At 47.9% G+C, this 20,853-nt stretch overlaps 1 protein-coding gene across 6 annotated transcripts in view; it reads left to right on the forward strand.

Annotated features, from left to right (window-relative positions):
* Positions 1-15,052: 15,052 nt before the first annotated feature.
* FAM3B (FAM3 metabolism regulating signaling molecule B) overlaps positions 15,053-20,853 on the forward strand; it is a 36,125-nt gene continuing 30,324 nt past the window's right edge. For 3 of the 6 annotated variants that reach the window (XM_055086428.1, XM_055086429.1, XM_055086431.1), the window contains exon 1: positions 20,182-20,279. In XM_055086428.1, coding sequence (XP_054942403.1) covers positions 20,204-20,279 — 76 coding nt within the window. In that variant the 5' untranslated portion in view covers positions 20,182-20,203. Of the gene's footprint in view, positions 15,185-20,181; positions 20,280-20,765; positions 20,822-20,853 lie in introns of those variants that run through there. The other 3 variants (XM_055086432.1, XM_024120348.3, XM_055086430.1) reach the window with 2 other exon arrangements.

Genomic DNA, 20,853 nt, shown 5'->3' on the forward strand with positions numbered 1-20,853 from the left:
TCGTGCCCCGGTCCGGGAAGATCCCACATGCCGCGGAGCGGCTGGGCCCGTGAGCCATGGCCGCTGAGCCTGTGCGTCCGGAGCGTGTGCTCCGCAACGGGAGAGGCCACAACAGTGAGAGGCCCGCGTACCACACACACACACAAAAAAAAAAAAAAAAAAAAAAAAGAAAAAAGGAAACTCCAAGGTCACCACGGATTATCTGCACAAACACATCTGGGGCCTTTAGGAGACTGTCGGAGAAACAGTCCGCAAGTAACAACTTGACAACAAAAACAAACAAGACCAGTTCCAAGTGTCCAGATGCACCGCTCTGGACACACCCACCAGTCCTTCCTGCGAGCAGTGGCTGTGCATAAAGAAACCCCAGGTACAGTCAGCGTGGGACCTTCACGTGTGCGTTACCATCTGGCCCATCCAGGTTGCAACCCAGAACACGGGGGAGCAGCTCAGAATGGTGACGGAAAGGAGGTCAGAGGGGTGTCTTTACACTCTCGGTTCACTGTTCCCGGCTTCTTGTGGTCCCATTCAGACTCAGATGTCTACACCTTCTGCCAAGCCAGAGTCCACAGACCCTGGATGGCTCTTCCTCCCTACCCACTGCAGACCAGGAAGCTGTTGACAGAGTTCTGATTAGGAAGAGGGTTGAAAGTTTTCACCCAAGAGGTGCCTTCCCCAGCCTCAGGCTTCTTCCCTCTCCCTCCTTCATCTTGCTCCAGGGCAGCCCGATGTCCTGCTTGTCATCACCCCTAGCATCCCTGGCTCCAGCGTCCTGACATCACCAGTGCCTCCCCACAGCACAGTGCATGACCCCCTGCACAAGAGGCTTTACGGGTCACCGTACACGTACTCGGCCCCTCTCCCTTGCCGAGAGTTTTCCTTTGGTCCTGCTCCTGTCTGCAGGTGGGTCCTCCCTAGGACCCTGTGTTGCTGCTTCACTTTTCATAACTTTGCACTAAAAGGTGAGCTGCCTAAGACCCAGGGCTTTGTCAGTTTTGTCCCCTGATGCATTTGGGGGGATTAAATAGTGCCTGACATCTAGTAGATGCTTCCTAAACATTTGGCGAATCGAATTGGATTGGACTGAGACCTGTAACTCCGCAGAGCTGCTCTGTCTGGGTTTCTGGCCCCTTAACAGGTGAACACTTCCTCCTGCAAGGTTGGAAGAGCTCTGGAGGGTCAGCCCTTCCACCCTCCTATGGCCTTACAGGATGTGTTCCAGGACATGAAGAGCCTTTGCTTTTCTCGTAGTTGATCAGCTGGCCAGGGTCCTGAACTTCGCCCCCAACTCAGCCGAGTCTCTGGCTGCCTCAAAGCCTAATAGGACCAAGTGCAACATGCATAAATAATGAAATGTCCGGGTGCCTACTAGCTGCAGGTTGTCTGCGCTGGTACATTCCATGCCTTAGCTCACTTAATCTCAGCAGTTCTGAAAATTGTGTTATTCTTACCATTTCACAGATTAAAAATAAAACCCCGAGGGACTTTCCTGGTGGTCCAGTGGTTAAGTCTCCGCACTCCCAATGCAGGGGGCCTGGGTTTGATCCCTGGTCAGGGAGCTAGATCCCGCGTGCCGCAACTGAAGATCCCGCGTGCCGCAACTAAGAGCCGGTGCAGCCAAATAAATTAATTAAAAATACCCAAAACCCTGAGGTTTAAGGATATTAACTTAGTTGCTCCAAATCCATTAGTGCAGTGTGGGACACTGGTGGAAACCCAGGTCTGTCTGACTCCAAATCCAGCATCTCTGGCCCTTTCATTTCTAAAGGGTCTGCTCAGTATTTTAGTCAGACAGCCTAAAGCAGCCATCCTCAAGCTTTTTCATCTCAGGACCCCTCTGTACACTTAAAAGTGACTGAAGACCCAGAAGAGTTTTTGTTTCTGTAGGTTATGCATTTGAAATTAAAAGTGAGGACATTTAAAAATATTTGTTAACTGATTTAAACAAAACACTAGAGTATTGCATGTTAACATAAATGTTTTTATGAAAAATAATTTTACTTTCGCAAACAAAATATCTAGTGAAAAGAGTGGCATTGTTTTACACTTTTGCAAACCTCTTTAATGTCCTTAGCAGAAGACAGCTGGGTTCTCACAGCGCCTTTTGTATTCAGTCTGTTGCAATATGTTGCTTTGGTTGAAGGATTGGCAAAACTCTGGCCTCACGTAGATATGTAGTCGGAACAGTGTGGAGTATCTTAATACCCTTCTCACATAATGGTGGACATCCTTCTCTGACACTATGCCAAAATCCAACAAGTGGTAGCTCCTTAAAGATAAATTGCAACGTAGAATCTGAAAATGAATGTTTCTTACTCTGTTACCTGAAAATGTACTGGTCTATTTGGCACTTGGAATGGGTCTTTTGCCCTTGCATGATTTTGTATCATTCTGCATCCATCATTTGGAAAATGCTGGTTCACTGAGTCATGTAGACCTTCTCAGTATACGGTGGAAATCTCCACCATACACTCCTGGGAGGATGAGAGTGGAAAAGGCAATTAATGTTATAGTGTATAAGTTTTGACCTTGCAAATTCCCTGAAGGGTCTCATGGACCCTCCAGGGGTCCCCTGACCATACTTTGAGAACTGCTGGCCTGTAGTATAAATTGAATGGCCATTGACCACAAAGCCCTGTGAGAGGACACGAAAGAAATAAAAAATTAGATCCTAACACTTAAAAAGAAAAGTATGTTTAATTCAGTATGTGAAATTAAGGAAAGGCAAAAAAAAAAAAAAAAAAAAGGCAGTGAGCACTTAATTTTACAAAGCAGTAAGAAAAACCAAAACGCTTTGGGTCTCATTCTCTGTTTGGGTACATATGCCTGAGTGACGATGACCAATCTATGCAGCTACCCATGAGCCCAAGTACATCCGTGCCATGGCTCCTAGACCGGCCTCCTGAGAGCGGAGGGTAGCTGGAGAGCCTGGGTTGACGAGAAGCACGTGGGGAGGAGAGGCAGCAGCGAGAAAGAGAGGCTTGGTGGAGGCCTTGAAGGAAGAGCGGGATACAGTGTAGTGGGGGAGTGTGTCCAGGTTGAGACAGGACCACAAACTGTTCCCTCCAATCTCCCTGAAGAAGGGTGAACACAGCTTTGCAGTCAGAGCCAAGGGCAGGCTTCAGAGGGGGCCACTCTGGGTCTGAAATGGCACTTGACCAGGGTGGCTTGTGTGCTGCGTTGGCCAGACTGAGCTGTAAATGTGCTTCTATGGCGCTGTCCAGCTCTGTCATCTCTCCCCTACAATAAACCTACTTCACTGAAGTATACTTTACATGTGTAAAATACACACATAGCTCTATAACTTCCACCCAAATAAAGAACTTCTCCATCGCACCAGTAAGTTTTCCCAGTGCCCTTTCCCATTGAATATCTTTCCACCCCTGTGCTCAGAGGAAACCACTATTCTATCTTTTTTCACCACAGATTAGTTTTATCCACTCTTGCATGTCATCTAAATGTGATCAATCATTCAGTAGGTATGCATATTGTTTTTGAGAGTTACCCATGTTGTTGCACTTATCAGCAGTGCATTCTTTTTTTTTTTTTTTAAATCAGTGAGTATTTTACCCTAAGTATACCACAATTTGTTTATCTGTTTTCCTGTTGATGGACTTTTGGGTTGTATCTGGGTTTTGACTATAATCTTCTGTGGATACCATGAACATAAATGCATGTAGTTTGTTTTCTAGGGGATAGCCTTGGGGTGGAGTTGCTGCGTTGTATGCTAAGTGTATGTTTAACTTTATTGGAAACAACAGCAGAATACACATTCTTCTCAAGCTCACATGGAATGGTCACCAAGATGGAACACATTCTGGACCATAAAACACACTTTAACAAATATAAAGCAATAGAAATTATACAACATCTGTTGTCAGACTATGATGGAATTAAACTAAAGATCAATAACAGAAGGATATCTGGAAAATCCAAAAATACATGGAGATTAAACAACACACTTCTAAATAACACATGGGTCTAAGAAGAATTCTCAAGAGAAATTTTAAAATATTTTGGACCAAATGAAAATGAAAACACAACTTATCAAAATTTGTGGAATGTGGCCAAAGCAGTACTGAGACAACATTTATAGCATTGAATGCATGTATTAGCAAAGAAGAAAGATCTAAAGTTAATAATCTAAGTTTCTACCTTAGGAAACTAGAAAATGAAAAGCAAATCAAATCCAAAGTAAGTACAAGAAAAGAAATGATAAGAATTAGAGCAGTAAAATAGAAAATAGGAAATCAATTAAACCAAAAACTAGTTCTTTGAAAAGATCAATAAAATTGATAAGCCTCTAATCAGACTAAGATAAAGCAAGAGAGAACATAAATTACCAATATCAGAAATTAAATTGAAACCATCAGTACAGATCCTGTGGACATTAAAAGGATAATAAAGGAATACTGTGAACAACTTCTATGCCCACAGATTTCATACTCTAGATGAAATGGACGAATTCCTTAAAAGACACAATTTGCCAAAACTCACACCAGAAGAAATAGCCAATTTGAATCAGCCTATATTCATTAAAGAAATTGAATCAATAATTAATAACCTTCCCAAACAGAAAGTACCAGGCCCAAATGAGTTCACTGGTGAATTCTGAAAAACATTTTTAAGGAAGAAATTGTAATAATTCTCTACAATCTCTTTCAGAAGATAGAGGGACTACTTCCACCTCATTCTGGGAGGCTATCATTACCCTATTATCAAAACCAGATAAAGACATTACAAGAAAAGAAAACTATAGACCAGTATCTCTCATGAACATAAATGCAAAATTTCTCAACAAAATATTAGCAAATAAAATCCAACAATGTATAAAAAGAATTTTACACCACAGCCAAGCAGGCTTTATCTTAGCTATGCAGGAGTGAATCAATATTCAAAAATCAATTAGTATAATCCATCACATGAACAGGCTGAAAAAGACAAATCACATGATTGTATTAATAGATGCAGAAAAAGCATTTGACAAAATCCACCACATCCACAGCACACAGTTCATGATTAAAGCTCTCAGGAAACTAGAAATACAGAGGAGCTGCCTCAACTTGATAAAGAATATCTACAAAAAACTTACAGCTAACATCGTATTTAATGGTGAGAAACTCGAGGCTTTCCCACGGAGATCAGGTACAAGGCAAGGATGTCCCCTCTCACTGCTCCAGTACTGGACAGTCTATCTGTTCAATAAGACTAATAAGAAAAAGAAAGAAAACGTATACACATTGAGGAGGAAGAACTAAAACTGTCTTTGTTCACAGATGACATGATCATCTGTGTAGAAAATCCAAAAGAATCAACAAAAAAACTTTGGGAACTAAGTGATTATAGGAAGGTTTCAGGATACAAAGTTTATCAATTTGACATAAAAGTCCATCTTTTTCTATATATCAGCAATGAACAAGTGGAATTTGAAATTAAGAACACAATACCTCTTAATTAGCACCCTCCAAAATGAAATACTTAGGTATAAATCTAACAAAAGGTATACAAAATCTATATGAGGAAAACTACAGAACTCTGATGAACCAAATCAAAGAAAAACTGAATAAATGGAGAGATAGTCTATGTTTTCAGACAGACTCAATATTTTGAAGATGTCAGTTCTTCCCAACTTGATCTATAGATTCAGTGCCATCCCAATCAAAGCCCTTATTTTGTGCATGTTGGCAAACTGATTCTAAAGTTTATTTGTAGAGGCAAAAGACCCAGAATAGCCAACAGAATATTGAAGGAAAAGAACAAAGTCAGAAGATTGTCACTACCCAACTCCAATACTTACTGTAAAGTTACAATAATCAAGGCAGTGTGATATTAGTGACAGAAAAGGCAAATAGATCAAGGGAACAGAACAGAGAGCTCAGAAATAGACCTGCATTGAGTATAGTTAACTGATCTTTGACAAAGGAGCAAAGGCAATACAGTGGAACAAAGAGAGTCTCTTTAACAAATGGTGCTGAAACAACTGGACATTCACGTGCAAAAAATGAACCTAGACACAAATCTTATACCCTTTACAAAAATTAACTCAAAACTATAAAACTCCTAGAAGTTAGCATGGGAGAAAACCTACATGGCCTTGGGTATGGTGATGCCTTTTTAGATGCAATGCCAAAGGTACCTTCCATGAAAGAAATCATTGATAAGCTGGACTTATTAAAATTGGATACTACTACCCTGAAAAAGACAACGTCTAGAGATTTGTAAGACAAACTGCAGACCTCTAGCAATCTGATGAAGGACTGTTATCCAAAATATACAAAGAACTCAAAACTCAACAACAAGAATACAGACAACCTGTTAAAGTGGGCCAAAGACCTTACCAGACACCTCACCAAAGAAGATACACAGATGGCAAATAAGCATAGGAAAAGATGCTCCACGTCATATGTCATCAGGGAAATGCAAAGTAGAACAAAAATAAGATACCAAAACACACCTATTTGAATGGCCCAAATCTTGAACACTGACAACACCAAATGCTGACAAGGATGTGGAGTAACAGGAACTCTCGTGCGTTCCTGGTGGGAATGTAAAATGGTCCAGTCACTTTGGAAAATAGTTTGGCGGGTTCTTACAGAACTAAACATATGCTAACCATACGATCTAGCATTGGCACTCCTTTGTACTTACCCAAAGGACTTGAACATTTATGTTCATATGAAAACCTGCACCCAGATGTTTATAGCAGCTTTATTAATAATTGCCAAAACTTGGAAGTAACCAAGATTTCCTTTAGTACGTGAGTGGATAAAGAAAGTAGTATGTTTAGACGATGGACTATTTCAGTGCTGAAAGGAGGTGAGCTCTTAAGTCATAAAAAGATACGGAGGAACCTTAAATGTATAGTACTAAGTGACAAAAGCCAATCTGAGAAGACTATACAGTATATGGTTCCAACTACATGACATTCTGGAAAAGACAAAACTACAGAGACAATAAAAAAATCCGTGATTGCCAGGGAGTGGGATGGAAGGATGACTAGGCAGGGAGAGGGGTTTTAAGGCAGGGAAATCACTCTGTATGAGTCCATAATGATGAATATATGTCATTATGCATTTGTGCAAACGTGTGCAAAACCGAGAGTGAGGTCTAACGTAAACTAGACTTTTGGTGTTTATGATGTGTCGGTTCATTATAATGATGTGTAGGTTCATCAGTTCTAACAAATACACACTCTGGTGGGGATGTTGATAATGCAGGACAGGAGATATATGGGAAGTTCTGTATCTTCCCCTCAATTTTGCTGTGAACCTAAAACGGCTCTAGAATGTTTGTGTTAATTAAAAAAAAAAAAAAAAAAAAGACGTCTCGTACGTTTAGGTCCCAAGACATTAAGGTCGAGACCACCCTCTGCCCCAAATGCCTTTCATTTGTGACCCTTGCTGGAAGAAGGAAACCAAGGTTGGTGAGGTTGGTCTTTATCACCTTTAATTGGATGATTCCTTCCCTGTTTCTGATCTTCCCCCTTCCCAGGGTCCTGCAGATCCTCCTGTTTCCTGGGCTCTGCCCCTTGAGCAGCCCTCTGGCCCCGCGTCTCAGATCAGCTCCAGAGCCCCACTACCCTCGCAGGGTGCTGCCGCCTCCTGACTTGCCGTCTCTTACCGTGGAATCAGTGGTTTGCGCGTTATTCACGTGTTCACCAGAGACCTGTGAAGAAGCCCCTCAGTGTCGGGCTCTGTTCCAGGCCCTGGGGGTCCCAGAGACGCTCACAATGAGGCCCTGCCTTGGTGGAGCTTATATCCTGCTGAAGGAGACAGACAGTAAACAGCCCCCCAGACAAGGAAAAGAATTCGGATGGGGATAAGAGCAGTGAAGAAGAGCCACGGGGAGTGACGGGTGGGTCCAGGGAAGCCCTCTCGGAGGAGCCCCCTTTGTGTGCAGATGTGACCCTCAGGAAGGAGACACTGATAGCCTCCATCACCAGTCTCAAGGGTAGTCTGAGGGCCTTTTGATGTCCTCTTCTCCGCATCTTTTACATCTCCTGCTTGTTTTCCTCTTTCATTGTAACGATGCTGGCACTCTCCACCAGTCTGAGCTCGCCATCTCGCTGTGCCCCCAGGGATGCGCCCCCCCCAGCCCTGTGGAAGCGCACCAGGAAGCCAACCCTCCACCAGTCTGCGCTCGCCCTCCCCCTGTGCCCCCAGGGTTGCGCCCCCCCCCAGCCCTGTGGAAGCGCACCAGGAAGCCACATTTTACCCAAGGGCACTTTTAACCCCCCGAGTTAGAACTGAGGAGTCTGACAGTAGACTCTGCACACTAACTAATCCGGAGCCCAACTCCTTTGATGTAGATGTTAACCTCAGGTGAACAGCTTGTGTTGAATTATATCCTATTTTGAATTGACTGGGTTGTCCAGGGATTTTCAAGCCTTGAATATATACAATTTTAAAAGATGGTCCCGGTGTGGTAATGACTCAGACCCCTAGCAAAAGCAAACACATATCTTTTCTGGAGAAAATTATTTTCACTATTAGCCTCAAGACATTCTTCTATATAGTTTTTTAAATGCACTCTCCAGTGCATATCCAGGAAAACAGCTTCCAAGCATTTCAGACAAATGAGGGTCATTAGATGTAGGCTGTTTACTAGGTAGGCTGATTATGACTAATGAACTAAAAGCAGCCTTTGAGATACCTTCAGAAAACAGAATTTTATAAAAAGTCGTTAAAAGTTCTGAAAAAGAACCCAGTAGAATTTCTAGAAGTAAAAAAAATACACAGTAACAACGGCAACAAACTCAAGGAACAGGTTTAGCAGCAGATTCCGTAGAGCTAAACACGTAATTAGTGAACTGGAGGGAAAGTCAGAAAAAGCTACACACGGAGCAAATAAAGACAAAGGGTGAGTGACGTTAGGGAGACCCAGTGATAAGGTCTCACAGCTGCAGAAGGAGAAGAGGGGAAGTTCGTTTCCAGAAATTTCTGGACATTTCAATGCATTTAATCTCCAGCTGTATGATAAGTAAGAAAAAACAGAATTGACTTAATTGTAAAGAAGTTAAATCTAATTACGTAAAAAAAATATTTTTAAGTCTTAACATTTTATGTGCTGCAGCTTTTTGAGATGGAGAATTAAACTTAGGAAGCAAGGTTATTCACAGATACAAGTAGATGGAACTTAGGGATCGTGACTATTAAAATACTATTATTAGAGGCCCTGGAGTCGTCCTGTTGCTGTGATTTAAGCAAGCAGATAAACTCACAGAGGGAGTAAGTGTGGAGTCACTTGGAATCCTGGAGAATCCTCGCTCACTAACTGATGAACTTAGTGACATTTGATGTTTCACTTTGCCATTTGCAGAACGGTTCAGATGTCTTCCCTTTGGCCTACTGTGCAGTTGAAAAAGATTTCTCAGTGAAACGTCCGGAACAGAGCATGTCCCGTGGTGGGGGGCTCCATGGCTGGAGGGTGGTAAATGTCATGAACAGTCAGCTGAGTTCAAAGTGCCTGTGGAAAGTAAACATGAACTTATTTGCAAAACAGAAACAGACTCACAGACTTAGAGACCAGACTTACGTTTACCAGGGGGAAGGGCGTGGGGGAGGTATAGAATAGATTGGGAGTTTGGGATTGACATGTACACACTGCTATATTTAAAATAGATAACCAACAAGGGCCTACTGTATAGCACAGGGAACTCTGCTCAGTACTCTGTGATAACCTAAGTGGGGAAAAAAAATTGAAAAAGAATAGATACATGTATATGGATAACTGAATCACTTTGCTGTACACCTGAAACTAACACAACATTGCTAATTAGTATACTAATTACTAATTTTAAAAAATTTTTAATTTTTTAAATATTAAAAAAAAGTTCATGTGGAAAGTAAACATGCAAGAATCGCTAGGAAATACCGAAGCAGAAGGAAATGAGGCAGAAAGAACAGAATATAAAGTCAGACATGGACACGATTACACATGGGACTTAATATGAGGAAGGGGCATTTCAGATCAATGGAGGGAGATTTTCATTCAACAAACAGTGAACAACTGGCTGGCCAGCTGGAGGAAAATAAGTTTGGCTTTCCATCCAAATTTAGTCTAGAGGGATCAAATATTTTAGTTAAAAAATAAGAAAATATGGGGAAAGGGAGGGAGAAAAAGGCCTTTCTAAGCAAAAGAAAGCTCAACAAACTGTAAAAAGAAAAAGAAAAATTTTTTTAACTGCCTAGGGGGAAATATTTCATACTCAAGAACAAAGAGGGAAGAAGATGTTTTATTACCTACAATAAGGAAATAATAAATGTAGGATTGTAAAAGCTATCATACACAATTTAGAATTATATATCCATATGTACAGGAGATGTCCCTTTGTGTAGAAAGCAGGGGCGCTTTACACTATATTTATATATGCGAGGGTGTCCCCTCCCTTCTCAGCTCCTTGTTATTTTGGTTGCTTCGCATCGAAGTGTTTTAAGGAAAGCCTCTTCTTTTTTTTCTTTTTTTTTTTTTTAACACTCCACACTTCCAACACAAGGGGCGCAGTTTCGATCCCTGGCAGGGGAACTGAGATCCCACACGCCACATGGCATGGCTGAATAAAAAAAAAATAAAAGAAGAGAAAAAGAAAAAAAAAAAAGAAAGAATGCTTAATTGAGACCTCAGAGTACCTTCCCCTGACCACCCGTGCCAACTTGGATTGATTTGTGGTGACTGTGGACACTGTATTGAAAAGGGTTCTATGATTTCATCCAGACTCAGTGGGAAAGATGCTCAGTTTGGGACCTCCCTGGTGACGCAGTGGGTAAGACTCCACTCTCCCAATGCAGGAGGTCCAGGTTCGATACCTGGTCAGGGAACTAGGTCCTACATGCATGCCGTAACTAAGTTTGCCTGCCACAACTAAGGAGACTGCGAGTCGCAACTAAGGAGCCCTGGAGCCGCAACCAAGGAGCCCTGGAGCCACAGCTAAGGAGCCCGCCTGCCACAACTAAGACTCGGCACAACCAAATAAATAAAAAATCAATCAATTAATTAATATTAAAAAAAAGAATCTAGTAAAAAAAAAAAAGGAAATGCTCAGTTTCATTAATGATATCTGTCAGGGACGGGGAGGAGGTAGAGTGCAGTGGGAAGCATGGATCTAGATGCCATCCATGCTATAGATCAGTGTCACCTGAGGCCTTGTTAAACCACAAACAGCTGTGTTTTAATAAGTCTGGGATGGGGGCCCCAAAATGGGCATTTCGGAAAGCCTCTTCTTAAACGGCAGTGCTTTCCCAAAGTAAGCAAGCCAGGTGAAAATCAAGCAGTAAAAATTTATCCTTGAAAAGCCTTTTTTAAAAAAAAATTTTTTTTAATATATTTATTTATTTATTTTTTGGCTGCTTTGGGTCTTTGTTGCTGTGCGTGGGCTTTCTGTAGTTGCGGCGAGCAGGGGATACCCTGTCGCAGTGCGCGGACTTCTCGTTGCGGTGGCTTCTCTGTGTTGCGGAGCACAGGCTCTAGGTGCGCAGGCTTCAGTAGTTGTGGCACGCGGGCTCGGTGATTATGGCTCGCCGGCTCTAGAGCGCAGGCTCAGTAGTCGTGCTGCACGGGATCAGATGCTCCGCAGCATGCGGGATCTCTCAGGACCAGGGCTCGAGCCCGTGTGTCCTGCATTGGCAGGGGGACGCTTTTTTTTTTTTTTTTTTTAAATATAAATTTATTTATTTATTTATTTTTGGCTGTGTCGGGTCTTTGTTGCTGCGCGTGGGCCTTCTCTAATTGCATTGAGCGGGGGCTACTCTTCACTGCAGTGTGCGGGCTTCTTACTGCGGTGGGTTCTCTTGTTGTGGAGCACGGGCTCTAGGCACGTGGGCTTCAGCAGTTGTGGCACGTGGGCTCAGTAGTTGTGGCTCGCAGGCTCTAGAGCGTGCAGGCTCAGTAGTTGTGGCGCATGGGCTTAGTTGCTCTGCAGCATGCGGGATCTTCCAGGACCAGGGCTCGAACCCGTGTCCCCTGCATTGGCAGGCGGATTCTTAACCAGTGTGCCACCAGGGAAGTCCCTGAAAAGCCTTTGAAATGAAACATGCACAAACACAGCTCGGGGGCAGGGGAGTGGGGCATGTCAGTGAATACAACATCCATCCGGGTCTGTTTTGGCAGAACCTCAGGATTACCAGTAGACAAGCCCAGCAGTTCTTCTAGGAATTTATTTATTTACTTGTTGCACATAAGTGAAACATTCTATGTGAGAGGTTTTCATTACAGAGTAGTAGTCCTAACAAAAGGTGGAAAAGAAACAGCTGGTAAATTGTGGTCCATACTTGCTGTAGGATGCTCTGCAGGTGTGGAAAGAATGAGGAAGAGCTCTGTGTACACAAGCAGCTCACTCTCCAAGGTATCTTGAGAAGCAAGATGTAGGTCAGAGTGAGAGGATGTTACAGTTTGTGAAAGTGTGGGGGGGAAGATACTCTTATTTGTTGAATATGTACAGAGAACTTCTGGAAGGACACCCAGGAAATGAATAACCTTGGTTCTCTATTGGATAGAGAGGATGCAGGAGTAGGGAGGTGGTTTATCACTACCTACCTTTTAATATACGTTTACAAATTGAACTATGTATATGTATTATCTAGTCCACAAATTATTTCTCGAGGCTACTATAATCAGAAAAAAAAAAGGCTAACAACTTAATAGAAAAATGGGCAACGTATGTGACTAGATAGTTCCTGGAAAAAGAAATATGCACAACATAGGGAACTCTACTCAGTGCTCTGTGGTGACCTACCCAAGAAGGAAATCCAAAAAATAGGGGATATATGTATACGTATAGCTGATTCACTTTGCTGTACGTATAAACTAGCACAATATTGTAAAGCAACTCTACTCCAATAAAAAAACAATAAAAAATTAAAAAAAGAAATACGCACAGATCACAAATGGCTTTTAAACTGATGAAAGCACGCCAAGGCCATCACTTTAATGAGAGAGCCAATTAGAACAATAGTAAGATTTTTTTTCAACAATAGATTAGTATAGATCAGAAAGTTGGATAATACGGTGTGTTGGGAAGGGTATGAACAAATAGGCATTCTCATATGCTGATGGTGGGCGTGTAAACGGGTATAACTTCTCTGTTGAGCTGTGGGAAATATCTGGTAAAATTCAGAATTCACATACCCTTTAATTCAGTAATTCACTTCTAGGAATTAGTTTTAAGTCCACCCCAATATTTATGCCAAGATGGGTGCACAAAGATGTTCATTGCGGCATTATTAATAGCAGAAAAGACTGAAGATAATCAAAAATGTCCTTCTGCAGCCTATTTAAAGAATAGGTTCATGCAACAATAAAATATGTGCTTAAAAGATCCACAATCCGGTCTTCCCTGGTGGCGCAGTGGTTGAGAGTCCGCCTGCCGATGCAGGGGACGCGGGTTCGTGCCCCGGTCCGGGAATGAGCCTGCGCGTCCGGAAGGCTCTGAAACGGGAGAGGCCACAACAGTGAGAGGCCCGCGTACCGCAAAATTAAAAAAAAAAAAAAAAGCTAAAAAAAAGGATTGAAATCCTGTCACATGCTACAACATGGATGAACCTTGAGGACATTACACTAAGGGAAATAAACCAGTCATGACAAGACAAACACTGCATGTTTCCACTTATATGAGGCATCTGAAGTAGTCAGAGTCTGGAAAGAGAAAATAGAATGGTGGTTACCAGGTGCTGGGGGGAAGGAGATGGGGAGTTGGCAATTAATAGGAGCAGAGTTTTAGTTTTGCAAGATGAAAAAGTTCTGGAATGTTCTGTTGTGCAGTAATGTGAATATCCTTAACACTACTGAACTGTACACTTAAAAGTGTATATTTTTTAATTTGGTAAAAGGTGATAAATTTTATGTTATGCACTTTTTGACCACATTTTTTAAAAAAAACAAAACTGAAAGCAAACCCAGAGACAAAAGCTCCATCTCCGAAATAAAGTGAGCTCAAGACAAAGGTGAGATTCTTGGCAGGTGAAACCAACACTCCCTTTAATGAGCTGATTGATGTGTTTAATGTAATTGTTAGGAATAGTTGGAGAATGACTCCTGTGTATTGCTGGAGAGCAGCTCAGAAAGGCATCCACACTGAAACGAGCCATGCTCGGCCGGGTACTGTTCTGAAGTCCTGGGGAAGGATTCCTAATTGAGACCGCTGTCTTCTGTTCCCTGTGATTTAGAAGACGGCAGGCAGAGGGTGACCTAGAAAAATAAGGCCACACTGTCCACAGGGCATGTGTCCCCAGGCCCCCTGGATGGCACCGGACGGGAGCTTCTCAGGAGGCAAAGACGGTGGTAGAGGTCAGGTCACAGCCAACCCCCCCGTGACACCCCAGGGTACTTTGCGTCACTGTGGAAGCCTCTGGGCTTTCTCGGGGGAGCAGAAATGCAGGAGCCAGTGGACACCGAGGGTGGCGACCCTGCCTCTCTGGAACTCTTTCTCCACAAAAGTGACCAACTGCCCTTGGAGCCTTAACTTACCCGTGGGAGCCTGAGGCCTCTGTGACTACAGTGGTTTCAAAAGCTCTGTGAAACCTGATGGATGTCTGGAGTGCAAGCCCACATGTGGCGCGGAGAAGCAGCTGTTCCTATGTGGACGCGGGCCATCTTCTGGGAAGCCTAACTTCCCCCAGAGCCTGGCCTCCTGTAAACCCGAGGACCTGCAGGCCTGCCACCCTGACCATGGGGCCTGGGACGTCGTGCTCGCCCTATTTTCCCTGCTCAACCAGGAGCAAAGGAGGAAGCCTGCTGGGTGTGCAAACGGCAGCGGGCAGGAAGTTAGACAGCCTTGGAACGGGGACCTGGACTTCGAACCTGGATTTCCCTGGGACTTGGCTTTGACGTCTCACCGACTCAGAATATGCCCAATAGGCCTATCTTGGCGGTCACCTGACTCTGTGAGACACTCGATTGGGGTCTGGGGCCGCCAGCCGTAAAGGGACGGCGTCCTCCCTTCAGGGCAAAACCCGCCCGTTCTCTCTGGTCCCCCGTCAGCCCGGGCCGCAGAGCCGGAGCTCGAGGGCGCCTCCAGCGCATCTGCCCCGCGCACCTGCCCGCCCTCCCCGCCGCCGGCCGGCCCCCGGGGCGTGTCGCCCAGGGGGCCGCCCAGTCCTCGCGACGCTCCCTGAGCTCGGTCGCCCTGAGCTGCGGCCCGGGGTCCGGAGGGTCCGGAGCCGCAGCTGGAAGATGCGCCCCGCGTCTGCCGGTGAGTGCGCGGCGGAGGGAAGGGGCCCCCGGCACGGGAGACTCGCCCCCTCGCCCTGGCTGGCACCTGGCGCGCTGAGCCAGGGGTGGAGGCGGCACGGGGCGCGAGCGAGGCTCTTCGCTCAGACGTGAGGTCGGGCGGGCGCCGGGCGAATCCAGCGGGGCAAACCGGCTGGGGTTCCGGCCGCCCTCCTGCCGGCCGCCGCTGCCCCAGCTGCGTGCAGGGCCGGGGTGCGGGCAGGTCAGTGACGGTGACGTTTTGCCTGCAAAGCAGGAGTTGGCTGAGCGCAGCTGGAGCCGGACCCAGTGAGGCCCAGGGGGCGAGGGCTCCCTGCAGCCGAGCGCGGGGGCCGGTAGGGGCGCGCCCCGCCCGCATCCCCGACCCCCCGGGCCAGGACGGGGGCCCCCGGGCGCCGGTTAGAGGCACGCAGGTCCACCTGACCAGCCAAGGAAAAGATGGAGAGTGCGGAGACAGGGAGACAACCCCTTTTAAGTCACCAGCCTGTGGGTGGGTGAGAAGTGGGGACTCGTTAGCAGGGACTGTCCCACTGTCCCTTATTATAACAGTTGCGGTAGCATCTTTCTATAAGGCCTCCCCTCACACACCATTCTATCAAACTACTTGAGCCTGAGAAGATTTGGGGGGAAAAACAGGAAGGAGGAAAGAAAACCTCCGACTCTTTCCCGAGCCGTTTCGTCTCCCAGGGCTCGCCTTCCTGCAGGTGGCCTCCGTGCACCTCTCCTACCTGCCTGCCTGCCTGCCTGCCTGCCTGCCTGCGTATGCAACGCGCTCTGGGGTCCCGGAACGGGCGGCCTCTGACACGCATTCCCTTTCTAATTGGTTTTGCTGTTTCTTCCTATAATCTGAGGAATCTGGAGTCCTCCCAGAGCAAGGCAGCGTACTGTGCAAAAATCAGAAGTTCAACACTGGGAAGTTCTCTTGGCCTCTCTAGGGACCAGCTCCCCAGCTCTCAGTGGCAGGTCATTGCCTCCAGGTGTTTGACTCTGTGGTCTCCTCCCTTCCTAAGTGGCCTCCTGGTTGTGTGGTCACACTGCAGAATGTTCTGAGCACCCCCTTTCTGCTCCATCCCCAATGGGTAGGAAAGCCAAATGTTAAGACTTTTATTTGTGTAAAATAGTCAAGTCTTCTACAAAACCATTTATTTGTGAACAGCACTGTCTCTGGTAACTTGTGTGCATTGTAAGATAAATGCAAGGAGATACATATCTCTTTTCTTGGGAGAAAAGATCTCCCTTGGGGCACTGACTTTCATTACAGCTATTTTGGAAGAATTTGTTTTCATTGTGCCTGTATTATATACTTATCGTCCAATTTTGCTGCTCGCTTAGTGGAAAATGCTGAATATGATGATTGCTTTCCCTCCACCCACAGCTTTTTCCGCATGCAGCCCTCGTGATTCATTTGTGAGCTACCTGGTCCTTTCACATCAAGGTTTGAGGTCACACCAGGTTGGCATATATCCGGGTGTGTGGCTGTCAGAGAAATGACTCACAGAAGCTCAAGGCCACATCACTTTTGATTTTGTGAGCTAAAGATTAGGTAACGTTCGTGGAAGCAGCATTTCCCTCGATGCTTCAGTCAAGCCCCAGGTCTGTCCCAGGTAGGGACACAGCTCACAAGAAGGACATTCAGACTAAAGGGATGGAGTAAATTAAGCCACCACCACCCTTCACAAGCTGGAGGAAGCTTCCTAGAGCAGAGTCATCCTAATTCTTCAAAATTAAGGGCGTTGGCATGTGAACTTTGGAAGGTGGGTTACCTTGCCAACCTGCTGAGGTGTTCAGCTGTGACACTTCCCAGCCCTACTGCCAAAAAGCCTCTGTCAGCAGGACAGTGACAACAGTAGACACTGGGGCCAGCAGAGCCTGGAGCCGCAAAGCAGCTGCACCCCAAGTCTGGCTTATCCACCCCTCAGGGACAAGAGGTGCAGGTGTGGCTGCCTCAAGGCGAGGGAATGTGGGTTCCCGTGGGGAGGTGGCCAGTGACAAACCTCATCCTCATCCACTTCATGGGGAAGGAAGTCCCTCCAAAGTTTGTCCTTATGGGTTCAGGATGGCCCTCTGCAGCGCCCCTGGATTGGATGGGAGGGGGATCCCGAAACCCCCCCCTTACCTGCAGCCTGCCTTCGTGTACACTGGCTTCAGGACTGCTTTATCCCTCTGCCTAAGTGAGGTGTCAGGGCCAGCCTGAGGCCCCCAGGAATCTGAGGGTGGAGTGAGGGTAGGACACACACACGTGCGCCCTAAAAGAGAGCCTCAAAGGAGGAAGTTCCGGCTTCCTACCTGTGCTTGGGATGGGCCTTTGCTCCAATACTCACGGGCGCCTGCTGGGTCGAAGTGCTTAGGATGTGTCCACGGGCTGGTGTCGACTTTATTACCTTACGAGAAAAGGCCGGATCCTGGTCACAGAGCCACAGAAGGTTCGCGGGCTGTGTGTACTTCCTCTGCCTGCCCCCCAACTCTGAAGCTGCTGGACCCCTCCTTCCAGGGCAGGCCCTCCCCCACCCCGCCCCCAGAGCTGTCTTAGCCGAGTCCCTGAGCCCTCGCCTTTCCCGAGACAAATCCCCGCCCGTGCCCGCCCCATCCCAGGTGCAGGGTCCACCGCCAGCCCGTGCCCGCCCCATCCCAGGTGCAGGGTCCACCGCCAGCCCGTGCCCGCCCCATCCCAGGTGCAGGCCTTCTTCTCACGATGAACTGGTCCCAGTGCGCGCTGCTGGGCCTGCCTCCCTCCCCGAGCTGGCCCAGGTGCAGGGTCCACCGCCAGCCCGTGCCCGCCCCATCCCAGGTGCAGGCCTTCTTCTCACGATGAACTGGTCCCAGTGCGCGCTGCTGGGCCTGCCTCCCTCCCCGAGCTGGTTCTGGCTCCAGTCATGGCTTCCGCAGCCGCGGCAGGAAACCTGGCCTGGGGGTCCGCCGCTGCGCCCCTCACCCGGACTACAGACGCTTTGTAGCCTTCCCAGGAGCCCTGGAAAATGTCCAGGGAGGGGCGCCTGTGGTCCCACAAGCCCGGGGTTCACAGCGCACCTTGTGAGGACGCGTGGCTTTTATCGTCTCCTCATTGTTTTCCCTGTCGCTTCCCCCCGTGTGTCCTTGTCCACCTGGGGACCAAACCGTGCCTCCCTTCCACGCGGGGAGGAAGGTATCCGAGAGGTGACATCGCGCTCCCTTTCAGTCATCTCCGAATCAAAAGCGACTCTTCACCCAAAGATCTCACGTGTGACATTCAGAAGATCTGAATAATCTCTGCTTTGCCAGTTTTCTTCAAATCCGACACTTGGATGAAATAGTCTGGCTGTGATTCGACACACGGGACACTGAACTATTGTTTTTGAACCTGAGACTTTTATCGATGCTGAATCCATGTTTCCAGCAGTCAGATCACACTCTTCCCTCAGGGTGCATCCAGCGGCGTTTTCCGGAACATCCTGTGACCCTCGCACCGTCCTAGTTATGCGGGCACGGACCTGGAGGGGAGAGCCACGGTGGGCAGCGCCGACAAGGCATGTGGAGGGCTGACCTGAGGGTGCCTGTGCAGGCTTCACCCAGGAGGCCACGGAGCCGCACTGGGGTCCTTGAGGGAGGGGACAGGTGGCCAGGGGTCTGGAGGAGAGCGCCCAGGGCGCAGCAGGAAACGGCAGCCACCGCAGCGGGTCAGCACGGCTGGAGCACGGAGCAAACAAAGGAACTTCCAGGACAGCACGCCGGCTTCACCTGTTGCTCTCACTGTGTTTTCTGTGGCTGGTTTTCTCCGGCTCGGAGACATCCCTCCATCCTAGGAACTGCAGCGGCCGCGCTGTCTCCGGCATTTCCCAGCGGGAAGCCATCTCTGCATTACGTTCGGACCATCTTAGGGACTGCGTGGTTTGGAGAAGAGAAAGAAATAATTGATGTTGAAATATACATTTGAAAAAAGACCAAATGGTCCAGGTGAGACAGAGGCATCCCGTTTCACCAGGATGACGCCGCCCGGCAAACACCAGCAAATACTGACCCGATATAACCTAACCCGTGGGGGGATCCTCTAGGTGCTAGGCGTGAAGAGGGAGCCTAGATCCGGGGCTCAACACGGCCGGACTGACAGACAGAGGTTTGCGATTCATCACCGCCCGGAGAGAGAGGATGCCCCGGGCTTGGTGCCGGAGGGCTGCGGTTGCACATTTGGAAAGGGGGCCGGGGAACACCCACTGCTCTCTGCTCAGGGCTCTGGGCGGGGAGACACCAGCCCTCTGACACCAGCTGGGTGTCCAGCCATTCAGCTCAGCTCCGACACCCGACCCCCACAATAAGCTCCAGAGCCCAGGGGTTAAGGGCAGTGCCCTCCACGAGCTGCCCTGTCTTCAGGTGCCAGCCACGGGCTTCGGGCGCCACCCGCACTTCTGACCAGCTGGCTACAAATCTGGGGGTTCCCACAATTCCTGGGGGGGTTCAACAATTTGCCAGAACAACTCACAGGAACACTGAAAGCATCACTCTGCTTAAGATTACAGTTTTTTTTCTAAAGGATACAAGTCAGGAGGACCCGCCAAATGCAGGGACATACAGGGTGACGAGGAGTTCCGTGCCCGCAGCCCTGGGAATCAGGGTGCATCCCCCTCCCGGCACATCAGTGTGTTCCCCACCAGGAAGCCCCCCAAGCTTCCGAGTCCCGAGTTTCATTGGGGTCTTATTCTGTCATGGGTCACAGGACAGCTTGCCTGCCCTCTCCCCTCCTGGAGGTCCGGGGGTGGGGCTGGGTGTTTCTGGACTGGCTGGCCCCTCCCCGGAAGCTATCCTAGGACCTACCCTGAGCCACCTTATTAGCATAAGCTCAGGCGTGGCTGAAAGGGGCCTCTTATGAACAACAGCAGACACTCCTGTCAGGAAATTCCAAAGGTTTTAGGAGTTCTGTGCCAGTAACTGGGATAAAGATGAGATATATTCTTTATTCTACCCCTTTGATAGATAAGCACCCAACCCCGGGGGCACGTCGGTTCTCTAGCAGCGAGAGAGAAGAGCTAAGATGCTGCGGGCCTGGGGAGACCGAGGCCGTAGAGATGAAGCAAAGTCTGTGGAGGTCACCCCAGCAAGACTGGCTGGTGGGTCCCACTGAGGGCTGGCAGGGGGGCACATGGGATCAGGAAGAGGCCCAGACATCTGACCCTGTCCTGGGCAAGGTGTGGGGCAGGAACAGCCTCGGGGAGCCGGGGAGAATCCAGGGTTTCATCTGGGACGTGCTCAGTGTCAGGCCCCGTGAGACATCCCGGGTGCCGAGAGGGCTCAGCAAGGGGACACGCCTGTCGGGAGCTCAGAGGATGGTCTGGGTCTCAGTTCATCTGGGATCCTGCGGAGAGACCCAGGCTGCACCGTGTGAGGGAAAAGCCAGCAGAGACAACGTGGGAGACACCCCCAGCCCGCCGCAGGAGTGTGGGTGCTGCCCTGGGGGGACATGGACAGGTCAGGACCGTCATCGGGGGCCTGGGGCTGGCAGCCTGGAGGCTTTGGAGGCCTAGACCAGCACAGCTGCCCAGAGCCGTGGGTGGAAGGTGAGGCCTGGAGGCTGATCCAGAGGACGGTTATTTCCAGATGCTTGGCCTGAGAGGGGACAGAAACGAGGCAGCCGAGGAGGGTGTGTGGTCAGGTGGGTGGGCTCTTCCTCTCCCCTCCCCTCCC

The sequence above is a fragment of the Physeter macrocephalus genome, chromosome 8 (genome assembly GCF_002837175.3).
Source record: "Physeter macrocephalus isolate SW-GA chromosome 8, ASM283717v5, whole genome shotgun sequence".
NCBI lineage: Eukaryota > Metazoa > Chordata > Mammalia > Artiodactyla > Physeteridae > Physeter > Physeter macrocephalus.